General features: G+C 36.5%; 1 protein-coding gene across 4 annotated transcripts in view; it reads left to right on the forward strand.

Moving 5' to 3' along the window:
- The window catches only part of slc25a21 (solute carrier family 25 member 21), a 160,462-nt gene that overhangs the window by 128,268 nt on the left and 11,074 nt on the right, over positions 1–21,120 (forward strand). For 2 of the 4 annotated variants that reach the window (XM_063007732.1, XM_063007731.1), the window contains exons 4-8: positions 1,980–2,063; positions 12,872–12,938; positions 15,469–15,528; positions 20,253–20,360; positions 20,500–20,664. In XM_063007732.1, coding sequence (XP_062863802.1) covers positions 1,980–2,063; positions 12,872–12,938; positions 15,469–15,528; positions 20,253–20,360; positions 20,500–20,664 — 484 coding nt within the window. Of the gene's footprint in view, positions 1–1,979; positions 2,064–12,611; positions 12,783–12,871; positions 12,939–15,468; positions 15,529–20,252; positions 20,361–20,499; positions 20,665–21,120 lie in introns of those variants that run through there. The other 2 variants (XM_063007733.1, XM_063007734.1) reach the window with 2 other exon arrangements.

Below are 21,120 nucleotides of genomic sequence, written 5' to 3' on the forward strand. Positions count from 1 at the left end.
TACAGTATATATATATATATATATATATATATATATATATATATATATATATATATTATTATTATGGTATATGTTAATATGTTAATAATGTTATTATTAGGCCTTAGCCCTTCCTGTTGGCACATTACCATCCGGGTCTCAAAAAGGACAAGGTCCCTTGCACCTGGCCTGGCCCTGAAAACATTCACACTAGTCTATAAAAATATGCAGCGTTCTCGTATTCCTTCATTGTTATTTATTTTCCTTTTAGGGTGCCTTAAATCTGCTGTTTTACAAGAATTCTTGGGGTCAGGTAAAGAGTTTAGGGTTCTTTACCCCCTAGTGTTCATTTTGCTCACAAAAGCAGTAACCTTCCCTTACCTTTCCTCTCACCTGGTCATCTATTCTTCTCTGGGCTAGTAAAAGAGGTGCAGAGGGGTAAGAATGTTGTCGATTAACTTTTAGGCATCATATTTATCATCTGTTTTGGGGTTTTAATGATAGTACCTGAAAGCTACTTCAAGCTGTTTGAATTCCTAGCTCTTGTCAGTGTGATGTGGCAGAGAGGCCCAAGATATTTTTTTAGCCTTGAGCTGCTCATGTCCCCATTATCTCTTACACCCCTGTTTTGTCCAACATTTTATGGGAGGGTACATAAGGGACATAAGGAAATGAGGTGACCCCAGGGTCATGTGTAAAGTCAAGGGGCTGGGAGTGGACCATGGCCGTTCTGCTTTTCTCTCTGGGCCAGTCCGGGTTGTGGCTAGCCGTACAAACCAACATGAGTGAATGACACTTCTACCATCCTTGACCCTCCACTTACTAAAATTTCAATTTGTACTTATTTACATTTTTCTACAAGCTCTACTTAAATCTGTGCCTGCTTCTCTTTCAGTATTAGTCCCACTGACTGCCAGCCCTTTCAGCATTTTTTTCTCCTCTCCCTTTAATATGGTGTTGCACGTGCATTTATGATGCTATTTTAACTGGTTTTTAAGGCATGGCTTACAAGCTATTTGGCATTCTACAAAATTGGATGTTAGGGGGACACCCCTCTAAGATGTTAATCTGTTGGCTTTATAAAAAGGCCCCTCACTTCAGTAAACCCCTTCCTTAGATGGAACCAAGGCTCTTTATGGCCCATCAGGCACCCACCTAAACTACTAACTGCTGACCTTTTGACTTGGCAGTCAAAGCCATATGAGGGGAATCTTTGCTTCTTTCCTCTCATCCACCCTTGCCCCTTCATTTCACTAAACTCACTTTCCCTTTTTGTTCCTCTTACATTATGGGCAAATGTTTTTAATTCTATCTCTTCTTAAGAGGTTCTAAGATTTACACAAAAATTGATGCCCTTTATTAGTTACCAGGGTGTTTGTGGCTATAAATAGTCCATCGTCTGCTTCTTTTATATAAAAGAAACATCGTTTATTTGATATGTTACTGGCATAATAGCAGCAAACTTTGCAGTCTGAAAGCTTGTTATGGGTAGATGGGGTTAATTTCCTATTTGTACATACAAACCTCATTTCCAGAATTTAGAGCTTTTGACACTTTAAAAAAAAACAAAGAACACATTTTTAGTGTTTTCACTAACAAACCATGTATTTCTATATATATAAAAAAAAAAACAGTAGAATGTGATGCCTGCAACACTCAAAGTTGGGACAAAGATAAAATAAGACTAAGGTTATGCAAGTATTGTCAGTCAGTTCAAATACAATGCCTCTCAGCACAAGACTGCAAAGAATTTAGGTCTGTCATCATCTACAGTTCATAATGTCATGAGAAGATTCAGGGAGTCAGGGGAAGTCTCAGTGTGTAAATGCTAAACACAGAAACCGCTGCTGAATGTGTGTGACAATCAAGCCCTCAGGCGATGTACATATATGTGAAGGTACCATTGATGTGAAGGCTTATATTGATATTTTAGAGACCCACTAAATTCACGACATCCTAAAAAAGTTGTAACCAGTCTCCAATTTTTAATGTTTCCTTAGGTTCCAGATTCAACGGGGAGCCAGTGACCCAAACAGCTACAAAGGACTTGGAGACTGCTTTAGGACCATATTTCGCAATGAGGGGTAAGGTATACAAATCCCAGTTCTTTAAAAGTTTAAACATTTTGTAAAATGCAATAAAAAAACAATATTGTTCTATTAGTTAATTTTTTCAAACCTTTATTTGATCAACAGACATACAAAGAAATGACTTGTTTTGGCTCACCAACTTGATTGTATGATGTAAATATAAACAAATTTTGAATTTGATTCCTGCAACAGGGACAAATTTTAAAAACATTTCTCGATACATTGTACATAATTTCTTCCATGGGTCTTTCATTATCTACAATGAAAATATTCAAGAGATCTGGAGAAACCTCTGTTTGTGGACACCACTGTTGATTGTACATGATCCCTAAACCCTCAGATGACGTTGCATGAAAAAAATGTTATGCTGATGTGATAAATATAGCCACTAGGGTCCGGGAGTACTTTAGAAAAGCTTTGTCACCTAACACAGTCTACCTCTGTATTAAGAACAGTTTTTATAGCATTTTACAAAATGTCCCAACTTAATACTTCAAAAACCTACTGTGAACGGGATAAAGCAAATCAAGCAGAAATATACACTGATCAGCCATAACATTAAAACCACCTCTTGTTTCTACACTCACTGTCCATTTTATTAGCTCCACTTACCATATAGAAGCACTTTGAAGTTGTACAATTACTGACTGTAGTCCATATATTTCTTTACATATCTTTCTAGCCTGCTTTCACCCTGTTCTTTAATGGTCAGGACCCCCACAGAGCAGGTATTATTTAGGTGGTGGATGATTCTCAGCACTGCAGTGACAAAGACATGGTGGTGGTGTGTTAGTGTGTGTTGTGCTGGTATGAGTGAATCAGACACAGCAGCGCTGCTGGAGTTTTTAAATACCATGTCCACTTATTGTCCACTCTATTAGACACTCCTACCTAGTTGGTCCACATTGTAGATGTAAAGTCAGAGACGATCGCTCATCTATTGCTGCTGTTTGAGTTGGTCATCTTTTAGACCTTCACCAGCTGTTGGCTGGATATATTTTTGGTTGGTGGACTATTTTCAGTCCAGCAGGGACAGTGAGGTGTTTAAAAACCCCATCAGCGCTGCTGTGTCTTATCCACTCATACTAGCACAACACACACTAACACACCACCACCATGTCAGTGTCACTGCAGTGCTGAGAATGGTATAAATAATACCTGCTCTGTGGTGGTCGTGTGGGGGTTCTGACCATTGAAAAACAGCATGAAAGGGGGCTAACAAAGCATGCAGAGAAACAGATGGACTACAGTCAGTAATTGTAGAACTACAAAGTGCTTCTATATGGTAAGTGGAGCTGATAAAATGGACAGTGAGTGTAGAAACAAGGAGGTGGTTTTAATGTTATGGCTGATCGGTGTATGTAGCATGATAAATTCATGTATGACAAACCTTCATCCTATACCATACACTTGCATATCTTTACCTAGTTCGCAGATACACACATGACCAACATTATGTAATACACCTCTTCTGTCATGGTATTGGTTTGTGTCCATGCCCTTGTAAGAAGGAATGGCAGCATTACAACGTAGTTCATGCTTTACAGTTTCAACTTTCCTGGAATATGTTGCAGGCTTGAAATTCAGAAATGTATGTATATTAAGTAAAATATAGAACAATAAAGTTGACCAGCCAAAATATTTAAAAAAAAAAAAAATTTAATATGTATCTATCTTCTACCTGCTGTTGTTGGCAGTTGCTGCTGTAAGACATCAGCAGTGAGAAATAATTACCAAAATTGCCAACCAGCCTGATAGTTGCTAAGACACCTGAACTCAATAATTAGGAGGGGTGTCCACATACCTGCCATATAATGTGTGTGTGTGTGTGTGTGTGTGTGTGTGTGTGTGTGTGTGTGTACACGAGTGAATGAGTGCCTAAGTGTGGCCCCAGATGACTGTGAGGAAGCAAAAGTCCTTGGTGAACTGCTGCTGTGTGATCCAAAAACTCAGCACTCTGTTCTTTCTCTCTGTGGAGCTGTCAACAGCTCTGTCCACACACTCCTCCCTGCAGACACTGGCTCTTCTTTCCTCAACCCCAATTATCACCCCTGAATGTTTACGCTATGGCTGGAATTACAGCCTAGGAGCCAGTATTAGAATATCCCTCAAGCTAAACTGTTTAGATATAATTTACTCGAGTGCTAGTGGGAGCTACTGTACTAGATTTATTAATAAAAATAAACTTGCAGTAGCAGTGTAGTCTACCACTTTCTTCCATGTGTGCTGTGTGTGGTAGAAACTTGAACTTTCCAAATCCAACATGAATATGAGCTCATTGCAAGGGATTTTATGGAAGAACACAGCTTGAAAGACAGTATGCAGCTGTATTTGAGCACGTGTGTAACATCAAAGAGAAGAAGCGTGAACATCTTATACACTGATCATGCCGTATGCCATGATTGACAGCTCTTTTATTCTTTAATGTGTTAAGAGACAGCAAACTTACTGCCAGCGCCTAAGGCACCATTGTAATATCAGAATCTGCACTTAGTTTATGTTATTTAGTCTGGTTGAGATTAGAGGTGTAATTTTAGGTGTAGGAGGAGCTTAATCTTCTGTTTGTGATTAAACACAAAGTTACTTTTATAGAATATTGGGATTATTAAAGCTTATATAACAAAAGATTAAATATATTGCTTATGAACTGATTATATTGTACTTTAACAATTGCAATAGGGTTTATTGTCTAAATTGTGTGTAGGTAACATCTGTGAACAAATTGTAACTGTTTAGGTATTTATAAATGGTAAATAGACAGTTTAAAAAAATACTAAACTAAAAAAAGAGGGACATTTATTGCACTAAATTTCAACTTGGAACCTAACACCAATTATATATTTTCATATAGTAAACATTCTTTTTATCTACTCTTATATACTCTTTATCTTATTAAACCAAACTTGACTTTTTAACAAAGCTTAAACAATATTAAAAGCAAAAGCCATAGTTAGACAGTTTGTGGGCATTTAGGATCAATAATGTCCCTTCAAACAGATAAAATAATTGTTCAGACTATATAAACTAGTAATAACTAGGTTAACAACATAAATAAGATGGTAAAAAAGAACATTTGAACTAATGCATAATGGTAGCCCTAACCCAATTTTACAATTAGTTACATAATGCTTTTCTGCTCTTTAGTTTCTAGGTTAACAAAAAACCTCACTGGACGTTGTTACTACTGTTCCTTGAAAAATTTATTTAACATAAGTTTAATTTTATTGTAATAAGCAACACTGCACAAAACTAAGTGCCCATTTCAGTAATCTTACATAACTCTTCAAACTGATTGTACAGACTGTGCGTACCGGCTAATGCACATGATCCAACTTGTTCAAATTTCCTGACCAGTGTTCATTGCTGTTTTGTTTTACAAGTCCTAGTTTGTTTACTACATTGCTTGATTGTTTCCTGAAATTCTTTATTCTGCAATTCTGCAAGTTCTGCATTTTACAGAACACTAAATAGTCATTTAAATTCAAATACTGATTTAATTTTAAATATAAATGTATGGATATGCAGAGTGTATGTATATGTATGTAATATTTTTTAACCTTAACTTATGTTAGCCCTCATTTAATGTAATATTTTAATTAACTTTGTTTAGATTGTTTTACGGGCGTCACAGCCAGAAGGTCCTGGGTTCGATCCCCAGGTGGGGCGGTCCGGGTCCTCTCTGTGTTTGCGTGTTCTCCCTGTGTCTGTGTGGGTTTCCTCCGGGATCTCCGGTTTTCTCTTACAGTCCAAAGACATGCAAGTGAGGTGAATTCGAGATACAAAATTGTCTTTGAGTGTGTTCATTATAACCTTGTGTAATGAGTAACTACCGTTTCTGTCATGAATGTAACCAAAAGTGTAAAACATGATGTTAAAATTCTAATAAACAAACAAACATAACTCTTCAAACTGATTGTACAGACTGTGTGGGCCGGTTAATGCACATGATCCAACTGTTTACTACATTAACTAACTTGCTTGCTCGATTTGTCATTTTCTGAAACTCTGCATTTTACAAAACACTAAGTAGTCATTTAAATTCAAATAATGATTTAATTTTAAATATACATGTATTGATAGAGTTGTTGTTATTATTATATTTTTAACCTAAACTTATGTTAGCCCTCATTTAATCTGATATTTTAATTAACTCTATTTAAATTAAAGTAATATTCAGTTTTTTTGGAATTAAGGCTTTATTCTACATATTTTTACACTCTTCTATTATGTGCCCTGTTTAGGATTTTTTTTATTACTATACAATGTCAAGAAATCAGCTGTGGCTGGGCATAATTCCCATATGTATTTACTGCATTATTACAGAAATATTTTGCATTTTTATATACTTTCCTTAAAACAGTAAGTTACTACATAGCTATATGAAGTTTAGAATAGAATAGGATAGAATTTTTATTGTCACTGTATGCTGGTGCAATAAAATTTTGCATGGCATCTCTTCAAAAGTGGTAATAGCAGCAATAGAGAGAATAGTAGCAGTACTCACAAAAATAAGTGGTTTAGTATATTCATATTCGGTTATTATATTTTAATATTCAGAATAGTTTAATGGACTAAATCTAATTTTGTTTATTTCATTTTGGCTTTTTTGTTCTCTAACATAAGTTTTAAATGTGTCACGCCACCATAGTATTTATTTTGAATTGAATGTCTCACATTGTAATGAGATTATTTAGATATCAAAAGGGTGGTAATATTTTAATATGGAAATGATTACACAGCAAAAAGTGGTTGCTTACAAAGTTTGTTCTGTGTTCAATGTAAAATAAAACAGACATTGTTTGTATAAAGTATACTAAGGACAAGCAGGTAATAATATAGGTGCAAACATTCAACTGCCACAGTGATATTACACTATTAGATGTTCTACTGTAATGTTCTCTGTTCTGCTGAATTCAGCATGTGTAACATATACAATGTTTTTGTGCCTCTACATGCTGATTTTTCTTGATGTGTCTATGATTGATGATGCTGTGTTATTTTTGGCCAGTGTCAAGGTTAAAGCTTCCTTTAGTAAATAGTAATATTTGCAGAAGAAGCATGCAGGCTGTTGGTCGAGCATAGGGCACCTGGTCCACAACACTAAGGCTTTTTCTCAACGGTGTAAAATTGCATGTGCATGCAGAAGAAATATTACCGAGAAATTACCTACTCAAACATTATTTTATCCAAAGTATGTACAATTTGTCTGTCCAGTCGTTATTTAAAGTCAGGATCAAAACTCGGACCGGAATCAAACATTTTGTCGCATTAACCAATTTGGTTAATGCGACATTTCCTTCCTCTCTTTTTGTTATGATGAGTTATGTGGCTCTGTGTTGAATAGGAGAAAATAGGTTTATGGAAATGAAAGACAAATCACACCTATACAAACACAGGCAGCTGGACCCACACAGATCCTAAATAGGGATGGATTTGTTTACGGAGTCCTAGTGGAGACCTTGCGTGTGCTTTACATTTAGAGTCAAATCAGCATTCAAACCAGGCTCAGTCAAATAGGGTCTTGAGTGTGTGTGTTACAAATCGAAGCTTTATCTGACCACCTGATGGTTTCTCAGCCTAACCACTCCCGGAAAGTGAGTTTGCATGCTTCGAAGAGGGGGCTTCCGTTTTGACTCTACGTTCGCACACTCAGTCAGTGCAGCGGCCCTTGTGTTGCCACAGTATCCATAAGCGGCATGACGTGCTATTTGACACTTTTGAAATTTGTCATTTGTTTGTCACTATGTGAGGTGTGAGGAAGCATAATAAAGCTGTAAGATGGGGTGTCAGCTTGGGCAGATTGCCCCAGAGCTTGTGGTAATCTGCCCATCTCTGGTGTCAGAAACAATAATATTTATGCCCTGACGCAATCAGCCCAGAACATCTCTGTTGACTACTGGGTCATGTTTTCACAATACAGTTGTATGTTGGGTTTCACCCGCAGCAGTCACGCTACACTGTCCTCTCTATCCACAATTGTGTATTCAGTATCAACACGTGCATGAGCTGCTGCTCAGAAACCACACTTGTTCATTACCTGTTTCTTTCTTCTCTGCTTTTATTTTGCATCTTACACAGACGAATCTACGAGCAGGGTTAGATGTGTGGTGTGATTCAAGGGAGTGCTGTCCTCTCAGGAATGTTAGGAATTATTATGCTTGTACAAATAGGTTACTATTATTGTTGTCGAATTGTCTCATTCTTTAATATCATTTTTACAATAAAGAGGGCATTACTTTGCTGGCTAACTACCGGGTTTAGAATCACAATCAGGCCTTGGTGGCTTAGTACGTTCACGCACAGACAGGAATTTGTTTTACAGTTACAGAAAAGCACACAATAGACCTTTATACATACAGAGATATCCATACCATGGTTTTCACTGCGGAAATGCAGAATAAACAAAGAAAAGAAGAACTACAGTGTATCACGTTACAAATCTAGTACTGTTATTGTTCATGATTGTAATGATATATAGAAAGAAACGTTTTTTGCAGTCTGGTTGTTTACACGTTCATCATACTGAAGAACTTACCTGAGGGAAGTAGTTGGAACAGGTGGTGACCTGGGTGTATGAGGGGCTCAGAATCTTTTACAGTTCCTGGAATTATACAGTTTAGGCAGAGCAGGAAAATCAACAGCAGTGACTGTTTATGTACACCTTTTGATGTCTTCTCTTTAGATTGTCACAACTGTCTAAGTTTAACATTAAAACAGGGTTTATTATTTTTGTTTTTTTTTGTTCTTTATATTTTGTTAATAATAAATATGTACAGTGTATTATTTTAGCTGGATATGATGTTTGACATTTTGCATACATAGGATTCATTTTAAATACTTAGCAAAACAGGAATGAGGCCTCCTCTCACACGCCTGTTTTGTTCCAATTTATAACTTTAAGTTATAAATTAGGCATGACGGTGAGATTTGACCCCCAGAACCACTCTGTCAGTAACACTGATGTTTTATTTGACTTAGGCATTTCTTTTCTAAATGTATTCTAAATTTATTCTGTAAATTGTTGCTCTTTTATGTGCTTTGCCAAAAAAAGTATTTTGCCTAATCCAGTATGGCAGGCAGTACTAACATATTCCCCTTATTAAACATTTACAGAAGTGCCTTTCTCTATATATCTGATAAATTTTCATATTTCACACAGATACCACATACATTTCTTCCCCTAACACCACAAAATACTAGAACTGAATTAAATACAATACCTGTGCCTGTTCCTAATCACACAAATAGCCCAATTATTTTCTATTAACTGTTACTTAATTATGTATGTTTGACAAAGACACTGAGTTAACACTGTTATTTCATATGTTAAGGTACATAATCAATTACATTTGTTTATAAAATATTAATAGTTGACTTTTATTTTTCAAAATGTTGCTACTTAGCATTCAGCAGCTCAGCTAGAGCTATAACTCCACAGTGAACATAACAACTTGCTCTACAAGTTCAATTCAGCACATCATTTGCAATGAAATGCAGCTCACCTCCAGCTGTTGCTGCAAAATATACGAAGAACTTTTGTCCACAGTTTGTGTTTTCACATTAAAGCTTATTGTGTGGACATATAAAAGCTCAAATATAGAAAGATGCATTATACACTTGTTTATAATTGTCATGTACTAGGTTTTGGTAGGTTGTGATTGATCTTTTTGTGGTCTGCATCCAACTCCTTGTGTGTGTGCTTCTTCATCTGTCTAATCATCTAGTATACCCTTACCCTTATCATAGGACTAAAATCAGTATAGAGAAAATTCTGGTGCAAATTTACAAGAAAAACTAAGTAAAACTTCACATAAAGCTTACATTTGTGAAATTAATGCCAGCAACCTATAATTTTTTTTTTTGCTAAGCTGATCCCTTAAGAAGATGCTGTACATTAACATATAAAATAAAATATAGCACTGAACCAGAGTTTTAATAATATTTCCCAATCTGGTTGCAAAAAAAAAAAAAAAAAAAAAACGGTCCAGTCATTCTAACAGCTTTCTAACAGCAGTTAAAAGGTGAGCAGGTGAAAAAGCCAACAACTATATAACAATGTATAACCCTTTCATACAGGCAGGACCTGATTTGGCTCTCTAAATAATTTTGAAAACATTTAACTGTATTTATGAAAGTAAACCAGTAGTTAAACCAGTCTATACAATTCCAAATTAGAAGTTACATATTGCTAAAATGTTGAATTTACGTTTACAATTATGTCTTCATGGCATATCATTTCTGAATGAAATCTCTCACTCTTAGCCTGAGTGAGCATGCTCATTTCACAAAGTGATGTGACCGGCCAGTTACTGCTGTTATAAGGTCATAATAATAGGAAGGTCTATTTATGTTTGAACCAACCATTCCACTGATGTTTTTAATGAGTCTTATTAAGCTTATTTTGACATCCGTTTGCCAGTAAAATGTTAATTATGGGAAATTAAGACAATGTTTGACAGGTTATTTCAGGAAATAATGCTAATTAACCTCTAATCCACCTAGGAGTATTGTAAGGCAACTTACATAATGAATCAATGTATCACATCTAAGTTCTTTATTGTACTGTACAAAAGAATTGGCCTTTTTCATTTAATAATAAAACTTGAAAAAAACTCATAAGCAGCAAATAGTTGAATATTTGTAAGTTTCCTTTTGATAAAATCTTGTATACACACTACTTGTCTCTCTTTAAAAATAGGCAGGAATCTTACTGAACTTGACCATTTCTCTAAACCGCAGCACTGTTGTTGCAGACAGTAAAAGAGGAGTTTCCCGTGCTCAGGCTTGTCCTGACATTAAGATTAAGAAAACAGAGTCGGGTTTCAACTGCAGAAATGTATATGTGTGCTGTCTAAACAGGGACTGCCTATGAGACTCCTCATGTCTTTTCAGAAAGAGTGAAAACATGTTGAAATATTTAGATGAATGGAGAGCATGTTTTTATTGGTGTTAATTACTATCTGATAGCAATGTCTGAAATGCTTGTTAACCATATTGGTTAACATTGTGTTGCTTATCAAAGTTATTGGTTATATTAGCTACCAGTGGACATGACTGGAAACACTGTTAAAGGTGAACTGGTAAAAGTGAAGGTGTTATTTCTATTCAATCCAATATTCTAAACAGGAAGTTTTCAGAATACAGTTACCGTATAATTACTACAACAATGTTCTTCTAATACTACTAATACAAAAAAAACTGTGTATTAGTGATGTGAATGTGCATATGCTTCTTTTCCCTGCAGCGCTCCACACAGGGTTGCCAGCTGTACATTTACCTAGCAGAATTAGTCACAACTGTTGCTAATGCTGTTTTGTCTGTTTGTTTATTTTATGATTATAGAAAGTTGTGCACCTTTGCATACTTGAAATAAATAATAAATGCATTATCAAATATTCAGTAGTGGACATGAGTTTAAACCCACCATACTTAACATTTAATATGACCATTATAAATAAATTATGCTGTCTATTGTTATATTAGTAGACATACTTTCTTTATGTATTCTCTTTAATTACAAAATAACTGTGATAATACATTTCTTTAGGCTACAGTGGAGTCCAGGTTTCACACGGTAGCACTGGTTTTCTTTAGCTTTGATGTCTTGGAGGAACTTAGGCATCATGTCCTGGACAGCTAGCAGTACCCAGAATCAGAACAAAACATAGTGATGAGGCTTTCAGCTCCAAAAACATCTCAGATCCATTATCATCTTTACACCCAGAATAAACATTTCTGTTGTTCTGTGTTTTTTAACACTAATAAATCACTGTTATTTTAGTGATTTAGTATATTTTTCATTGTACTGTATTCCTATTTAATTTAAAAATCAATATTTCAGTTGTCCATAACTAATTTGTATTGTCATTAATGTTATTCTTCTACTTACATGCACTGAATTTCATATGTCATGACAGTCTTTAAAAGCACTCCACACTGCTGTATCTCTGTGATAAAATAATTAAATCTTTTTACAAACTTTTTACTGAATGTATATTTGTTGCACTGAAAGTAATCTAATTTTTTATTAAATAGCTGCTGTTGAGTCGATTTATCTAAGTTTAAAGGCATCTTGCAAGTTTATATGAGCCCTCATAGTTCATCCACTTACCATCACCTTCTTTCCGCCTAGGTGTGTTTTGATTTCAGTTAAGTGTGTTTAGTAAATGAATCTGAACCTAAATCTATAGGTTTGTGGCTGAAAACATTGCAATAATGAGCTTTTTGTGTTTCTATTTTGCAGTGCAGTTTGTGTTCTTAAAGCTAATAGACCAGTTAAACCTGTTTCTGGGCAGGAAACAATTGCTTTGACACAAACAACAGCTAAGAACAGTTGAAGCGTTGTCAAGCTAATCAGCATTATGTCAGCAATGAGAGTGGTGGTTTTTCCATAGAAGTTGCAGAATAAAACTGCCTTCAATATCTCGGTTAGCAAAAGGTGGAATTTGTCACAGCGTAATAGCTAATGTGTGTACCAAAGTACCCTATCCTGTGTCCTAAACTTCTCATGCTGAGTTTATTGTATCAAAACTTAAAATACAAGGATCACTGTATTAAATGTATTGTAAATGTGCTCTAATGTTCTCTCTTTATTTTAATGGCATCAGCTCAGCAGTTCAAACCTCTTTGGAAGCACCTGCTATCCTGCAGACCTGTCAGTCGTGTAGGCATATGTGTTAAGAGTAAATGGCTTAGAGCTGTTTTTACAGATCTGTAAGCACTTTGTTTGGCTAGTTTAAAGAATTCATAGAGATTTAAAAGTCTTGTTTGACTGCTAATAACGTGTCCTTCTTTGTTTACAGAGTATATGGCTTTTACAAGGGAATCCTGCCCCCGATCCTTGCTGAGACGCCAAAGAGAGCAGTTAAGGTAACAAGTCAGATGTGTAAAAAATACACAAGCACACACACAGACCCTGGCAGTCTGGATTATTCCACCACGATCATGCTGGGCTAAACACAAGCTTTTCTCCATGTTTGTCCTCGTGTATGTTTTCTTTAAAGTCTCAATATTGACCTACATCCTTTTTTCAGCATCCTAAATCCTTAGATAAGCTATTTTATGCACGTGGAGCATATGCTATAGGGATAAGTGTAGCTGAAATGAAACGTTTTCAAACAATAAACATTAAGGGGATTAATTTAGATGATGTATTGCTTTTTTTTTACTTTCCTTCTCTTCCATCACTCACTAGCTATGTTTATATACTGCCTAATAATCTGTTAGTAATCAGACTGATATCTTAAAGTACATCAAAATGTGTAAACCACTTAGTCAATTAAATACTCATTCAATACAAATTAAGTGGAACTAAATAAGGTGAATAATCCATCATTGCATGCAGTCTGGTCATGTGTGTTTGCATTATAACCGGACCTGTCTCAATTATTATGTTTAAATTGATAATTCATTGGTCTTACAAATAATTGAGATCAACAACTTTATTCTCTATATCAGATATGTTATGCAACCTTGCAGTAAAATCCTGAGAGTAGTATAATAATAGGTCTACAATAAGTGGTTTTGGTTTTTTCATTTAAAGTAGTTGCTGTAAATATACCCACTGTGTTTATTCACAGTAAACATTTAAAGTGTTTTTAAAAAAAAGCTAATGTTAACTTATGTTGACCATTTTTCGTATTTTAAGTACTGACTACATACAGTATATAGTGAATTTACATACAAGTATTTACATATTTTTGCACACTTTAATGTGTTGTGGATTTGATTTTGAACTGATAAGATTGCCATTTTACCCATCAATCTAAATTTTTAGGAAAATTTATTACATTTTTATAATTACATTTTTACATTTTCAGCATTTGGTGGACGCTTTTATCCAAAGTGACTTACAATTCTGACTGAATACAGTTTGAGCAATTTAGGGTTAAGGGCCTTGCTCAGGAGCCCAACAGTGGCAACCTGGCAGTATTGAGGCTTGAACCTGAAACCTTCTGATTATTAGTCCACTACCTTAACCACTAAGCTACCGCTGTACCTGCTGTATTAAAAATAAAACTGTGAAATTCACAAAGGTATTCAGATCCCCCAATTCAACATTTTGCAATTGCAGCTCCAAGTCGTACAGCTCTACAAGCTTTGCTCACCTAGTTTTGAGAAGTCTATCACATTGTTTTGTCTTTCATACATGTTTGATGGGATTAAAGTCTGGACTTTGGCTGGACCTCTTAAGGACATTCTTATTACTTTCTGTGTCTCTGCTGCTAAGACGAACCTTGTAGCATGCTGCTGCCACCACCATGTTTCACCACATGGATTGGCGTTAGCCAGGTGATATGCAGTACCTGGTTTTTGCCAGACAAAGTGCATAGAGTTAAATTAATAATTAATTAATCTTTGCAAGCCAAACTCCAACCAGGTGTTTTATTCAACCATGGCTTTAGTTTGGCCACCCTGCCATAACGGCCTGTTTCTTTGAAAGCTGCAGAGAAAGATGTTCATCCAGCAAGTTCTCCTCTATCTGCACAGGACTTTTGGGGTGGCTTTGTGCACAGCAACAGAGTCAATCTGAAACAAAATAGTCGCCTTACCTGATCTGCTTTCACAAAATCACAAATAAAGCTTTGACAGAGCTGGACAGAGCATCAGACTCTTATCCATTCATTCACTTGCACTTTGCAGGAGCAATTTAAAGCAGCCCATCCACGTGCATGTTTTTGAAAGGTGGAAGGAAACCAGAGTATCTGGAGGAAAACCACACGGACACAAAGAGAACATGCAGAAATCACCAGGTGCAAAGGATTTACCAATCTGCTGTGCAACACCCACTCCATTAGCTGTGTAAACATGCCTTCCATGGAAATATTTGATAGAAGGCAAATGTAGTAAATTTGCTTAATTTAATTAATTTAATTTTACACATATTTACACTTCAGTCTGTTTTTGAAAGTTTCCCTCCCTACAACTTTGTACAGTTGATTTCAAATTGTTAAGTCACCTACAGTACTTAAATTAGCCTTGTGTGTCTCTGAGAGTTAACAAAAATAAGTATACATGAACACAAATTGCAATTGCATTACTATTTTTAGATGTATTTTGAAATTAACTGTTTTCCCTGCAAAAATCGCTTCTTTAAAAGAGATTTTGTCTAAATTTAAACTTGACAGTGACCACTGCCCTTACCTGTAGGTCTGAACAGTGTATATGGTGTGTAGGCATGTGAGAACATGTTCATGTTGTGATTGTCATGGTCTGTGTGAACTTTCCTTTGCAGAACAGAACTGTGTTTGCTCTGGGTGGTGGCAGGTCTTGTATTTGTGTGTATGCGTGTGTGTGTGTATGTCTATGTCTGAGCGCATGTGTAGGTACATGTGTCCGTGTGTAAGACTAAATACACTTCCTGAAGCATACAGCTCATTTGTTCTACTCTGCTCTACAGTTTTTTACCTTTGAGCAGTACAAGAAACTACTGAGCTTCACTCCCATATCTCCGGGTCTGGTAAGTCATGTCATATCATACACACAAGCACATAAAAACACAAAACAAAAACGTATTGTGCATTGCTAATATTGCTTTTTAACGTTTTAGTTATGCTTGAAAATTGGTGCAGGCTGTGTGAACTGAAGCTGTGAAAAAACACATGTAATAACTAATGATGTCTTGCCCTCAGCATTACTTAGGCTGCTGACAGATTGACAGAGGTGTACAATATTCAGGTGTGGACCGGTGAGGTGTGAGAGATGATCCATTACAGCGACAGCACTCAGCCACCCACGGACCTGATAGATGAGCTCTCTCTCTGTCAGCTCTGACACGTACTCTCTCTCGACTATTGCACACTTCCCACCACCAACCTGATTATATAGCCTGAGCATAGGAGATATTTACCTGGCCAATACATTGCAGCACAAAACCCAGCCTCCTGACTTGAGCATTTCTTGCCTGCCCAGCCAGCTGCATCAAATGAGTCAGTGTGGTGAGGGTGAGTAAGATCATTAGCATCAGACTGACCGTTTTGAAGGGCATGTTTGAGTAGTGTAGCCAAGCCCCCTCCCTTCTGTTCAGTGCAGCTGAGAGGGCTCAGGTTGATGGATGAGGACGTGTGCAGTAATAATACAAATAACGAATGAAAGAGTGGATGGTTGGCTGTGTAAACATGGCCGAGGCCTACTTCAGGAGATGGTCCAGCACAGTTTGATGGGGGATAAAGACTGATGGAGAGTAATGGGACTCGTGCATAGTTCTGACATTTTCCCATTACAGCAGTACAGTAACACTCACGCACACACAGCCACGTATTTACAAGAGTGGCCGCGCATACATAGATGTACGTCCAGTGCCAGTTCCTTTGACATACAGTGGGTACATGTCACTGTGTGCATGCATAAACAAGGCGCAGGTTATCTTAGATGCATGATTTTATTTCAAGCATTATAATATAAAAAAAATTTCAAATATTGACTTCCAGTAGGAATTTCTGTGTTTTCTTTGTTAAGCAGCAGTATGGATTTTTTTCATTAGAGGATTTAGGAATTTGGAGATGCATCTGGTATAAAAATACTAATACAAGCAATTTGCTGAAAGTTATTTTGTCATATTGTAGTTTTATTTATGACTTTCTTTAATGGCTGTGATATATGGCTTTAGTGATTAGTTTTATAGTCTTAACTTGCATTTGTAGAATCAACAACAAATAATATTTACTGACATTATTTGGTAAAAAAAAAAAAGAAATATTGCTTAGCTTAGGTTATATTCATTTCATTTCAGAAGCGTGTTGATGCAGTGCAATCTGAGGTATCGAAGGTCACAGGCAATTAATATTGTTTTTTGGCCTTGCTCTTTTTTAATCCTGTAAATCTTTTTTTTTTATTTGATGAACTTTTGGTCAATAATATGTCAAAAAAAACCTGTCCCATATACATACATACATACATACATACATACATACATACATACATACATACATACATACATACATACATACATACATACATACATACATACATACATACATACAGTACATACATACATACATACATACATACATACATACATACATACATACATACATACATACATACATACATACATACATACATACATACATACATACATACATACATACATACATATACATACGTATATACAGTATATATATATATATCCTGTGCAGGACTTATATATGTCATTTCCAAGACGAATTGACGCTGTATTGGCTGCAAAAGGAGGCCCTACACCATACTAATAAATTATTGTGGTCTAAAACCAGGTGTTTCAGTTATTTTGTCCAACCCCTGTATATGAATGTATTGTCCCTATCCCAACTGTTGTAAAATGTGTTGATGTCATTAAATTAGACTTAAGTATGAATATCAATGAAGCTGCTAATGTAAAACATAATATCTCTGCTTCCAGTTAAACACATGTAAAAAGCAGTTTACAAATCACTACATTGCATTTTACTTACTGTCACAAAATTTTTGTAGTTGGGGTTTCAAATTATGTAGCCTTCCTTTGTAAAGTATACAGTGTATCACAAAAGTGAGTACACCCCTCACATTTCTGCAAATATTTCATTATATCTTTTCATGGGACAACACTATAGACATGAAACTTGGATATAACTTAGAGTAGTCAGTGTACAGCTTGTATAGCAGTGTAGATTTACTGTCTTCTGAAAATAACTCAACACACAGCCATTAATGTCTAAATAGCTGGCAACATAAGTGAGTACACCCCACAGTGAACATGTCCAAATTGTGCCCAAATGTGTCGTTGTCCCTCCCTGGTGTCATGTGTCAAGGTCCCAGGTGTGAATGAGGAGCAGGGCTGTTAAATTTGGTGTTTTGGGTACAATTCTCTTATACTGGCCACTGGATATTCAACATGGCACCTCATGGCAAAGAACTCTCTGAGGATGTGAGAAATAGAATTGTTGCTCTCCACAAAGATGGCCTGGGCTATAAGAAGATTGCTAACACCCTGAAACTGAGCTACAGCATGGTGGCCAAGGTCATACAGCGGTTTTCCAGGACAGGTTCCACTCGGAACAGGCTTCGCCAGGGTCGACCAAAGAAGTTGAGTCCACGTGTTCGGCGTCATATCCAGAGGTTGGCTTTAAAAAATAGACACATGAGTGCTGCCAGCATTGCTGCAGAGGTTGAAGACGTGGGAGGTCAGCCTGTCAGTGCTCAGACCATACGCCGCACACTGCATCAACTCGGTCTGCATGGTCGTCATCCCAGAAGGAAGCTGACGCACAAGAAAGCCCGCAAACAGTTTGCTGAAGACAAGCAGTCCAAGAACATGGATTACTGGAATGCCCTGTGGTCTGACGAGACCAAGATAAACTTGTTTGGCTCAGATGGTGTCCAGCATGTGTGGCGGCGCCCTGGTGAGAAGTACCAAGACAACTGTATCTTGCCTACAGTCAAGCATGGTGGTGGTAGCATCATGGTCTTGGGCTGCATGAGTGTTGCTGGCACTGGGGAGCTGCAGTTCATTGAGGGAAACATGAATTCCAACATGTACTGTGACATTCTGAAACAGAGCATGATCCCCTCACTTCGAAAACTGGGCCTCATGGCAGTTTTCCAACAGGATAATGACCCCAAACACAACCTCCAAGATGACAACTGCCTTGCTGAGGAAGCTGAAGGTAAAGGTGATGGACTAAACCCAATTGAGCACCTGTGGCGCATCCTCAAGTGGAAGGTGGAGGAGTTCAAGGTGTCTAACATCAATCAGCTCCGTGATGTCATCATGGAGGAGTGGAAGAGGATTCCAGTAGCAACCTGTGCAGCTCTGGTGAATTCCATGCCCAGGAGGGTTAAGGCAGTGCTGGATAATAATGGTGGTCACACAAAATATTGACACTTTGGGCACAATTTGGACATGTTCACTGTGGGGTGTACTCACTTACGTTGCCAGCCATTTAGACATTAATGGCTGTGTGTTGAGTTTTTTTCAGAAGACAGTAAATCTACACTGCTATACAAGTTGTACACTGACTACTCTAAGTTATATCCAAGTTTTATTTCTATAGTGTTGTCCCATGAAAAGATATAATGAAATATTTGCAGAAATGTGAGGGGTGTACTCACTTTTGTGATACACTGTATGTGTATTATTAATATTTACTACATAATATGATATAAATGCTATTAAACAACATGAACAAGGACTTAAACCTATAATATGTCTTACTGATACCCACACATTAAATGCCTTTATAGGCACATTGGCAAATATAATTAAGTTAAACAAAAATGACAGATTGCGTGCTTTAAGATGCAACTTACAATACGATTTAGGAGCACAGTTAATGGATATATTAATTTATAATACTGTAAACTTATTTGCATCGCAGTGCATGAAAATGTGGGGTTGTGAAACGTAAATAAATGTGGTCATCTCAAATAATTAACCCAAGTAACTGTAATTGGGTAAATATGCAATAATTGTGACAGGCCTAATAATGCCTGCAATTCTGGTTTTCTGGATTATCTGTAAAGACTTGTGTAATGTGTAAGTCTGAAAAGTCTGAATAACCTGCATCAAATCAGTACTGACAGTTTTGATTTAAAATAATATTTAAGTCTTTCCACAATGACCATAATAAGAAGCACAAAACTGCTTTTTAGACAGTTTTTTTCCACTGGCTGATGATATAAATTTTAAATGCTAAGTAGGTACTCATGTCACCAAGTTAGTTTGTCAGATTTCTGCCCCTCTGAAACTGCCCAGTAAAATGTAAGTGCTGTTCTTGTTAACAAACTACCTGGCCTCAAAGTGGTAGACTACACAAGTTTTGTTTTTATTTGTTGATTTTTTATTTGTTAATATATATTATTTTACTATAAAGTTGCTGTGGTAAAGCTTTTTTTTTACCATCTGGACAAATTATTCTTCTTTCCAGTCATTTTGTCCAATCCAATTCATTCATCTTTACCTTGTATTTATGTGCCCATTCTTCTTTGTGAGTAAAGAATGGGGGTAGTTTTATTCATCTACTAGGTTAAAGTCGAGCCTTTTGTTTGAACAAACACATATTTGTGATGCTAAATGTCACTCATTTCATTTCATTCCATCTGAATTACAGTGTTGATCTGACATTCATTCTTCGAGCTTTGACTGACCGTCTAAAATATATAGGCTGTTTGATTATGATTATGACGCAAATTTTGTCTATAGTATTTTTGTTTCTCTTTTTAAACCAGGCTCTATCCTTAGCTGGGCTTGGCTCAGGTTTAACTGAGGCTCTGGTGGTTAATCCGTTTGAGGTAGTGAAAGTGAGTCTACAGGCCAACAGAGATTCATTCAGTGTGGTAAGAAACAATAGTGTTTGTAGATAACCATGCTCTCCTACATTGATATATAATTACATTGTTATTACCTCATACCTTTCCTGTTTGCTATGCATTTTATGTTATTTTATCATGATTTCTTGTGTGTTCACCCATCCAGCAGCCCTCCACGTTTGTCCAGGCTCGAATGATTATTAATTCCGATGGTTTTGGTCTGCGGGGGCTAAATAAGGGCCTGACCTCCACCCTGGGGCGCCATGGTGTCTTCAACATGATCTACTTTGGCTTCTACTTCAATGTTAAAGATGCTTTTCCTGCCAGTCAGGTAAAGAAAAGTCATTTGGTGGTGGGGCATAGACATAGCATTTGTTACTATTTGAGTTTACAGAATCTTTGCATTAATTACTTGTGTAATGTAGTCCAATCATCATCCAAGTCAGAATGACAAACACATTTTGGTCCTCCAGAACACACAAAATTGTACTTGTCATGTCTTGATTAAACAAAACATTGTTAATAGAAACTCCTGTAGGACTTGTTCAAGATTTTCTGCATAAACAGCCCTCTTTTGGTCATGCCACATCATCTTCATTACGTTAGGGTTTGGCAAACCATTCAAAACGAACCATTCCTCCACCAAGCTTCATAGAATTGCCTCAAAAGCATCGCAAAATATGAACTTGGTCTTTGCAAACTTTTTTACTTACCCATAAGCATAAAGCACAACTAAATGTTTAAAGCACATTTGCACACCTTTTGGAAAAGTCATTATTATTTTAGA

The sequence above is a fragment of the Trichomycterus rosablanca genome, chromosome 13 (assembly GCF_030014385.1).
Source record: "Trichomycterus rosablanca isolate fTriRos1 chromosome 13, fTriRos1.hap1, whole genome shotgun sequence".
NCBI lineage: Eukaryota > Metazoa > Chordata > Actinopteri > Siluriformes > Trichomycteridae > Trichomycterus > Trichomycterus rosablanca.